Here is a 10,113-nt window from a genome sequence, read left to right as displayed (position 1 = left end):
ACTTGCTTGTTATAAGAAACCACCCCACTTGTTAATGAAGTTAGTATAACTTGCTTGTGCTGTTGATCATGATGCCTTGTGTAGTTAAATTTGTTATTTAACTACTCTATAAACGATTGCCCATGTGTGTTTATAATATTGTTCTTGCATTACATATAGATACGACTACTTTGTCAGACGGGACGTACGAGTTGATCCCGGAGTCTGACGGAGGTGATCTCGAAGCTCAAGTAAACACTGCTGAACTAACTGAAGCCCCGGACCAAAGTTCGGAAGAGCCTAGAGCTGAAATAGTTAGCAACTACCGAGAAGGCAAGCCCCGGACATAACCTATACTTCAAATTAATATCATTTATTGTATTATTTTACTTATGCATTTACAGTTCTTAGGAGTTGAATTGAAACCCTAGATGCATGATCCTAGGAACCTATGTACTGAACACTAGACTTGAGTTCGAATAATTGCTAAGCTTATAGGACCGGAAAAAGTCGAGTGATTGCCTGTCACTCGCGAGGTTTATAGGAATTGCTTGTTTACTTTATGTTATCAATATAAGGACGACAGACGGGGTTGTATTCAATATCATGTCCTATGTGAGACCCCGTCTGTGTTGATGAACTTGCTAAGGTCGCGGTGTGTGGTAGTGCTGGTTAAGTTTTTGAAAGTACTAGTCACATGCCTAGTAGCCGATTGGACCGGGGAGTGGATATACCTCCCACTCTCTCTTAGGGATAGGTTTTATTTTATGTTGCGCAACATTATGACTTCAAGGGACAAGGTTCGGCCTTGGAGCCCTGTAGTCGGGGAGAGTGGCACTATCCACAAGCCGGAAAGAAAGGTCAACGGTTGTTTGGGAATGACCCGACGGTACTCCAGACGTGTGTGCTAGGTTACCCTTGCAAGGTTGAATTTCGATTCAGAATCGTCCGCCTCTCACGATGAAATGAGACTGCTTGATCTCTTTGCCACACAGAGTAAGAAGAGCAACAATACTTTAATCAATCTTGATGTTTGCTTAGATTTCTACCATGATTGGATAGTAGTTGCTTACATAGAATGGTTAATCGACTAGAATCTTGAAAGCTAAAACTTGAAAGTAAGGACATACTCTTTATTGCTTTTCAGCAAAAGAAAACCAGAGCCTCACAAAGCCTTGCATAGTCTAGCTAAGGTGGGCTACTTATACCCGTTGACGGTTAAGTCTTGCTGAGTATTAGAATACTCAGCCTTGCTGTTGAAACCCCTTTTTCAGGTATGACTTTGAGGATCAGATCGCTAGCTTGACCTATCCTTGCTCGTTGCCTCCTGGCTGGTCCGTAGAATGGGATACGTCTACAACCGGCAATGACTATGACGAGTGATACCATGCTTGGGCTAGCTTGGTATACTTTTGCGATGTGTTGTAGCCGTCGTGTGTTATCTTCCGCTGTTTAAACTCTGAACTTTTACACTTATGGCTTGTTTAACTATTTTACTTAAGTTGGTTTGTAATAATCTTTTGAACTGGTTGGTAATCTTTACTATGCTTGTGTTGTAAAATTGTGGTTGTAATATCTCTGAACTCGCCTTCGTGCGGGGTATGCTTGTTCGATCCGAGAATCGGTGGTTGTATCGGGACGTTACCCGACAGACCAAAAATTGTTCCGTTTGAAGTGCGTTTAAGCTAATGTTGCCTTTATGGTGATGGTTTGCGCACTTGAGCCGGGATAATTTAGGCGGTTCTGCCACAGTAAGGGCCTGACCTATGGGGCCCGGCTGCTCCGCCCTTTACTGCGCAGTTACGGATGACTACGCGAGCCCTGCCTTGCTGCAGTAGAAGTGGGTATCCCTATTACAGGGTACCGACAGTATCAAATAGGCAAATCTCATTATTTCTAGTGTCAAATAGGCAATTCTCTCTCTTTAATATGTCTTCCAGAGCACCTTGCAGGCTGCTTTGAGGCTATGAGCAAGGTGCCCTTGCCCCGTGTAGACTTCAAGTAATTAAAAAACATCTTTTATATGTTCATGTGGGTACTATAAACTATGGTTCTCTTTGGGAGATTGAGAGAGGAGATCACAAGAATCCTCGGAATCATGCAAGTGGGCCCACTATGGATAGAAAGATGGAAATGTGATCGAGTGTATATAGAATCAAAAACGCGATAGAATAAATAAAGGTAACACATTTGTAGATGAGCACACATGGGTAGATGGAGCATGCATAGTACTCGAGCCAGGGATCACATATATTAGGTAGTACAACTCGACATACATGAAGGTGCTTTCAACCTTGTCTTCCTTATTTTCTACATACAAAAGGCTCATTCGGAGCATACAACTACTCAAGCAACTAACGTAGGTGTCCAGAGGACATCACCCCTTGTAAGGAAGTGACACACCGAGGCTTGCCCTGGCTTGAGACCAAGCTTCACCCAGTAATTCAATGTGGGGTCAAACCCCGAAGTGTTCAAGTGGCATACTGCTAGTGCCCGGACCACCGGCGACCTTCTCTTCACAGCAGGGACAACACCATTCTTAACCTTCTTCAACGTGACCTCATAGATCCTTGTCGGGTTGACGGCATGACAATAGAACAACACGAATGGGAAGCTCATGTTGTGGCATGTCACGGTGTTGGATGGTTCCTTGGTAGCTCCATGGGCGGTTAGAGCACGCACTGCCGCCACCTTGTAAATGTCCGACGGTGAGGCAATGCCCTCCTCTGGCACATCAAGGGATGTGGAGAAGGCATGGATGCTGCTTGTTCCTAGTGCCGACGCTACGAACTTGTGCATGGACTCCAAGGATGTAGCGCATGCCTTTTGCTCACCCACCACCTCGCGGGGGTGCTCACACGAGCTTAGCGTGGACCACATATCACGGGCCATGGAGACAGACACTGGCGAGGACATGGTGGCGATGTTAGTAAAGTTCTCTGTGGACATCGAGATTGAATTGGCGACATCACGATGAAGGAAAGCGTTGTGCAAGGCGGCTGCCCGGTCGATGTAGAGGTTGATCTTGGACCCCATAGTGAAGGTGCTCTCTGGGTACAACAACTTCTCTGAAGTCACCCTATGTGCCCAGTTATGGAAGATCTTTGCATCCCTTTTGGTAAGCTGATCAGAATATATGGACCAGTAGTGTTCCTTTTCCTGATCTTTACTCTCGGTTCCAGTAAGATGTTTATTATAATGTTAGTCAAAGTAAATCCCCATCTGTATATTGCACACCCTAAGTAGAAGGTACAATAGTACATGCACTTGAGAACCAAAGTGCAGCTACACAATTTCTTCCCCAATGATCTAAGGCTTATATAGTATGCATATATTGTGTGTGAGGTAGAGAGGTACCAGAACGTGCACTAAAATGAGAGAGTATGGCTGACGGTATGGCCTATTAGGAAACATTGACTGCCAGTATGTGTTTAGCTCTGACATAGAGGCATAGTACAACATAGTAGTCCCTTTGGCTCCTATCACCAAAGCTGCACACTTGCCTCCACTGGCCACAACAACCTGCAAGACCGTCATTGCCGCAACATCAAAATGGGAGAAAGGTTAAAAATACTAGATCTATTATCAATTCTATGGATGATTCCCCAACAACATGACTAAGAACGAAGACAACTACTTGAGAGTGTAGATGTTTGATGTAGCACATGACATACCAGAAGTGACACGAAGCATAGAAGACCATTTGTTCCACAACTAGTTAAGACTTGCTGCTATGGTGCCCTGTGTTCTCACCCGGCATTTGGGCACCGTTATTTATACAGGACACTGACAGCTCTTTAGCTTTCTACCCTGAATAGTTAGCAAGCTCTAATTTCCAGTTGGACTAATTAAATCTTGTTGTGGAGATGGACACATAATCTTTGCTATGTTCCACATTGTAGGTTGCTCGTTGGCTATACGCCACGTGTTAGAAAGCATCAACACGTGCGGTTTAATAATATATAATAGTGAATCTTTTAATATATTAGATTATGTAACGTGGTTGTTGGGTTGTTGGCAGCTGCAAGTATTAGTACATTTATATAGTGGTTGTTGCCAGCTGTAAGAATTTAACGCACCCATAAAGCGATGTTAGTTGGCAGACACAAGTATTTAATACATTTGTGCTGGTATGTACCATCATGGCTTATGATCAGCAAGCATTACAGAATAGTTGTTGGATTTGTTGGTAGCTACAAGTATTAAGTACATCCATTTATTGGTGGCTTCCAGTTATAAGAATTTAATGCTTAGATTGGTGGCTGGTAGACACAAGTATTTAATGCACCTGTAATGGTCTGCATGTTGATCATGGATCATGAGGAGGATGATATACAATTGTTGTTGGGTTGTTGGCATGCATAAGTATTTAATGCACTCATAGTGGTTGCTCCTAGTTGTAAGAATTTAATGCACCCAAAAAGTGGTTGCTGGCGGACGCAAGAATTTAATGCATTGGTTTGCATGTCTATCATGGCTCATGAGTAACAAGACAGCTTGTACATGCTGTTGCTACAGCTTGATGCATCTTTACTTCATGCTCCTTGATGCCTAGTATGGTTTATACATCTCGGCGCGACAGCCTCAACCCAAATAGGATGAGATTCAAAGCCACATCAGTTTCTTCAATTTTTACTTACTCTCATACTATATTGTTGCAATAATTATATATTTGTGCGTCTCATCAAACAATTATTCTCGGCTAAGTCATAACTAGTATGATCTTTATGCTACCTTGATAGTATATTGTATTGTGTCATGACTTTCCATGAGTTATATATTGTATGCGTGTAGGCTAGCCAATCTATGCTATGACCTAGGTTCGTTGTGACTTCGGGCTTTCTCTAGCTCTATGTGTTGGTGCGGTGTATTACCTCACTAAGCCCACCGAGGGATACCCCGAGATGGTAGATCTGTAGGCTGGGTGTCACTGATTCAGGAGTTAAGAGACCAATGCAAGATTGGAGGAAGCTTATTAGTGGTGTGACATCTTTTTGTTTGAAACAAGAGATTGTTTGTCCAGATGTGAAAGGCTTATATGCAGATTTCATTATATATTGGGCACCCATTGAGACTACAGCTGAGTATAGATATGATATATTCATTATTGGAATAGATCAACAAGCACAAGAGTTGAACATCATATTCAGTGAACAAGCAATTGAGCTTCTCATTTTGTGTACATCTTTGGATCCGAGTGATTCATTCAGTTCATTCAACATTGATAAAGTGTGCTCTCTAACTTCAAAGTTCTATACTGCTGATTTTCTATAACAAGAGCGAGCCAACTTGAGATGTCAACTATGTCCCTATGAACTTGATTTACCTACTGTAGCGAAAATGGCCTCTCATGCCATATTTCAATATAATGTTTTGGTGATTGATATAGACAACACAACACTTGGACTAATATAATTGTAAAGATCACCGTGATTAGCGACCCTATTCACCCCCTCCCCCTCTAGGGTCGGACATCACGGTGATCTTTACAATTGGTATCAGAGCTTGGTCTCACACCTATACGAGGATAAGCCAATTCTATTGGTAAATTTGTGAGAAAGCTCGTAGGAGACCCGTCGACTTCACCGTCGAGTGAGTATCATGTCTGGGGAAGGGATGAGTACCGATAGGGCTCCATTTTTCGATGGCATGGGTTTTCCACGTTGGAAAGTGCTTATGCAAGCACATCTCCAAGCCCGTGGGCTTGATGTTTGGCGTGTCACCGAATTAGGCATGAAAAATGAGAATAAGACCGAGAGACAATATGATGCCATTGCTAAATCAATTCTATTGTCCTCATTATGTGATAGTGTGTTTAATCGTGTTTTTGCTAATGAAAATGCTCATAAGCTATGGAAGCAAATTATCGAGAATCATGAGGGCACAAAGGATGTTGCGAATCAAAAATATCATATTCTCGGCAAGGATCTTAGTAGCTTTAAGCAACTTCCCAATGAAAATGCTCATGACATGTACTCACAATTAAACACTCTTGTCAATGAAATTAATGCCTTAGGTCTCAATCAAGTTAAAGATAATGAAATCAACCGCAAGATTCTCCGAAGCCTTCGCAAGCCCGACTACAACATCATCAACACACTCTTGCAAAAAGAAGACTTGGTCAAGCTTACACCCAACCAAGTCATCAATCAAATCATTGCCCATGAGTATAGTATGGGAATGACAAAGAAGAAAGAGCAAGAGTCCACCTCTTCTTCAAGCAAGAAGAGTCTCGCCGCCAAGCACTCATGCAAGCTCCAACCAAGGCGACAAGACTCATCAAGCTCAAGTGAAGAAGAAGAAGAGGATGAGAAAGATAGTGATGATGAATCAAGTTCAAGTGATGACGAATATCCAAGGGCCGTGCTATACCACCACCGCAAGATTGCCGAGCATGTACATGAGCTCTATGAGCTTGGGTACAAAACACTCATTAGAGGGAGTGCGGTTGGGATGGAGAAGATGGCGAAGAAAAAGAACAAGTCAAGACCCCAAGCTCTCTCCGCCATCTACAAGCCCAAGAAAAGTGGTGAAAGCTCAAGTCACAAGAAAAATTCCAAGAGCTCCACCACCCATCACCCTCGGAGATTATCACCACCACCCATGTGTCTTATGGCACTAGGTAATAACGATGTAAGTGATGACTCCTCCTCAAATGATGAATCCGATGTTGAAACCGATGAAATTAGTGAGATGATGACACTCCTCCATAATCAACAAGAATATCTCACTAAACAAAATGAAGAAATCAAAACTCTCAAGGCTAAAGAAAAACTTCATGCTTCATTTGTCTCAAGATATGAGAACTTGCTAAACAAATTCAATTTGTTAGACAATGAGCATAAAGAACTTAAAATGAAATATGAGAGTCTTGAATCTAAAAGTGAATCATCATCGGATAAATCTTTTCCTTGCAATATTCCTTGTTCTATTCCCATTGTCAAGGTAGATGTGTCTACCTCTTGTGATCTAACCCCTTGCAATGAGGATGTGATTATAGAAACATGTGATGATCTCATTGCTAAGGAAAATGATGAGCTCAAACAAGAGGTAGAAAGGCTAATGACGGACTTGAGGCGGCTCAAAGGAAAGAACACTCAAGAGCAAGTCCAACCTTCTCAAGTTAACACCTCCACGGGCGTGAAGAAGCTTGAGAAGGGAGAAACCGTAACTTGCTTCAAGTGTCACAAAGAAGGCCACAAGTCCTACCAATGCAAGGAAAAAGAGGGCCAAGCAAAGGGCAAAGAAAATGGCAAGCCCAAGAACTTGAACAAGAGCAAGAAGGGACACAAGAAGGCTAAGGAGATCAAGAAAAACACATCTCCATACTTGAAGGCTTCATACATATACACCAAGCCCACCCACAAGAACAAGCAAAAGAGCAACCACTACATACTTGAAAAAAAGAAGAATGGTAAGGTGGTGGCTCATGTCATGGGGTGGAGAACATATGGATGGAACCGGCCTATTTGGGTGCCCAAGGATATTATTCATACCATGGATGGCTCTCAAAAGGTTTGGATCCCTAAGACTTAGGCGCCAAACAAGGTATCGGGGAATTTGGAGGCTTGGCAAGGTTTGGGATGCATGAGTAGGGATGCATCGTGCAAAGTTGGATTAAAGCCAAGTCGTGGATTAAAGATTAGTGACCCAAATTCCCCTCTCCTACATATGAGGTAATGAGCAAGGTCAAAGGATGATCTCAATTTCATTTGATATCCTTCATGCATCATTGTAGCTCAATGCCTCTCTAGGAATGCATGATCTTATCTTTACAATTAGTATTTACAATTAGTATCTTTTATTTGATATGCTTTCCTAGAAATTTCATATGGTAGTTTGCTTGTACTAATAATTATTCTTGAAGCATTCTACATGAGCTTAATCTTGGTGTAAAATGCACCACTTTTGCATGGCACATGCACTTCAAAATGGTACCACCTTCCACAAATAAGATCTTACAAGTGGTATTTCAAATTCAACAAAGGTATGTTGTTTCAATTGGTGCCATGTTTTTCAAATTGTAGAGTTTGATCCACACTATGTGAAATACAAGTGCATACATTTGGTTAGGTGATTCAAACACTATTGCACACATTTAGGGGGAGCTAACTCTATAGCTTGTGTTTTTGTGACTAACATGCTTTCAAAGTGATATTTGTTGTAGTCACACTCCCTTAGTCCATATGGTAATACACTCAATCCTTCGATATCAAGATGATGCACATTGCAATTAACCTTACATTTGGTATCAATTGATCAAGAAAGATTGGACAAGGGAAGAAGACCAAGCCATAACTCCCAAAGGTTAAAGAGATAAATAATATAGGGAGGCATGGCTAGGTAAAACACCTCTTACCAAGTTAATTCATTTTGCTACTAATGCTCCTTGTTGCTAGTGGTTTTGAAGCTTTTAGGTGTTTGATGACAAAGCGGGAGAAATGTACCCTAAAAGCAAGCAAATGATGCCATTAGCAAGGGGGAGGAATGGAAAATGTAATGCAAAAGGATGTATGGTGATAGGTGGATGTACTTAGTCAATATGAGGGAGAAGTGCAATTTGATGATCCCATGGACTAAGGTACAAAAATTTTTCATTGCTCATATGGTTCAAACCACACACAAGCCATTGTTCTACAATTGGTATCAATTTCAAATACCGATGGCTTTTAAAATGAGCATTGAAATGTCATCCAAGCAAGCTAAGTAGTTTCTAATTTTTCAAATTGTTATCAATTTCATATTCTTGCAATTCATCTTGCTTGCTTTGATTGTGTTGTCATCAATCACCAAAAAGGGGGAGATTGTAGAGAAAATGGCCTCTCATGCCATATTTCAATATAATATTTTGGTGATTGATATAGACAACACAACACTTTGACTAATATGATTGTTAAGATGGCCATTCTCAGACTTTTAGGTTTAAGTGATGATAAAGAGAAGATAGGCGTAGCTAGGCCCGAAGGGCCGCCCCTACGGGGGTTCCGAAGGATTCGAAGATTGAAGAGACCGTGAAGAAACCAAGTCAAAACAATCAAGACAGAGATATTTTAGTATCACTGGTTGAACCGACGCTAAGAAAAATACATACGTCGGTGCATTGACTTGGAGCACGTCTGGGATTTTTGGTAACACCGGTTGAACCGACGCCAGGAAAGTTGAATACATCGGTGCAATGAACTCAGCAGCTGAGGCAAAATCTATACACCGGATGAACCGATGCTAGATATTGGTGAACGTCGGTGCAGTTGTCCAGAGAGTTAGTTTTTCAGCAACTACACTCACCGGTTAAACCGACGCTACATCGGTTGATTACGTCGGTCGATTGAGGTAGCCGTTGAAGTATAACGGCTAGTTGGAAAATGCACTCACCGGTTAAACCGGTGATGACAAAAACGGGAGCATCGGTTTAACCAGTGATAGCGCTTTTTGTTAGCCTTTTTCCAACGGCTAGTTTGGGGTGTGTGGGCTATATATATGCCACCCCACGGTTCATTTGAGGTTGCTGGAGACTAAGGAAGCATACTACACTTGAAGAACACCTCCAACCACCATAGAGCTTCATTGTACATCATATAGACTTAAGCACACTTGTGAGAGTGCTTAGTGCTTGTAATAGGGATTAGTTCTTGCGTGAGCTCCCTTGAGAGAAGTCTTGCTGCGGCAAGCAATCCTTGTGATCCGTCGTGTGACCCTCCAACTTGGTGTGGAGTGGCAACGACACTTTGTGCGGGGGAAGAGGAGACCCCCTCCTTGGTGGAGAAGCTCCGTGTGGATTTTGGTTGGGTGACCGAGAGAGACGATGGCGGTGCACGAGACTCGGTGTCTTGTGGGCACTTGCCTTTGCTTGCCGGCATCGCCTTGGTGGCGTAGTGCAAGACGGTGATCGGAAAAGCCTCGGTGTCCTGTGGACATAGGTGTTTATGCCGAACCACGTTACATGACCGTGTCTACTCGGGAGTTTGCATCCCTCTTGCACTTACCTCTTTACTTACCATATTACGTTATCTTGCGTAATATGGCTCACCGAGAGAGTTTCCGCATTTACTTTATCTTGCGTGCCTTTACTTTCCTAGTTAGTTTGTTTAGGATTGGCTATAGGTTGCAAGTATTTTGGGATAAGTAGAGAATAGC

General features: G+C 42.3%; 1 protein-coding gene across 1 annotated transcript; it reads right to left on the bottom strand.

The window, feature by feature from the left end:
- Positions 1-2,271: 2,271 nt before the first annotated feature.
- LOC120705095 (BURP domain-containing protein 10-like) lies at positions 2,272-3,628 on the bottom strand. The gene has a single exon (XM_039989620.1). It carries the CDS (start codon positions 3,013-3,015, stop codon positions 2,326-2,328), a length of 690 nt encoding a protein of 229 aa, XP_039845554.1. The 5' UTR covers positions 3,016-3,628; the 3' UTR covers positions 2,272-2,325.
- Positions 3,629-10,113: the final 6,485 nt, after the last annotated feature.

Source organism: Panicum virgatum, chromosome 4K (genome assembly GCF_016808335.1).
Source record: "Panicum virgatum strain AP13 chromosome 4K, P.virgatum_v5, whole genome shotgun sequence".
Classification (NCBI taxonomy): Eukaryota; Viridiplantae; Streptophyta; class Magnoliopsida; order Poales; family Poaceae; genus Panicum; species Panicum virgatum.
This window is presented reverse-complemented; position numbering and strand designations above follow the sequence as displayed.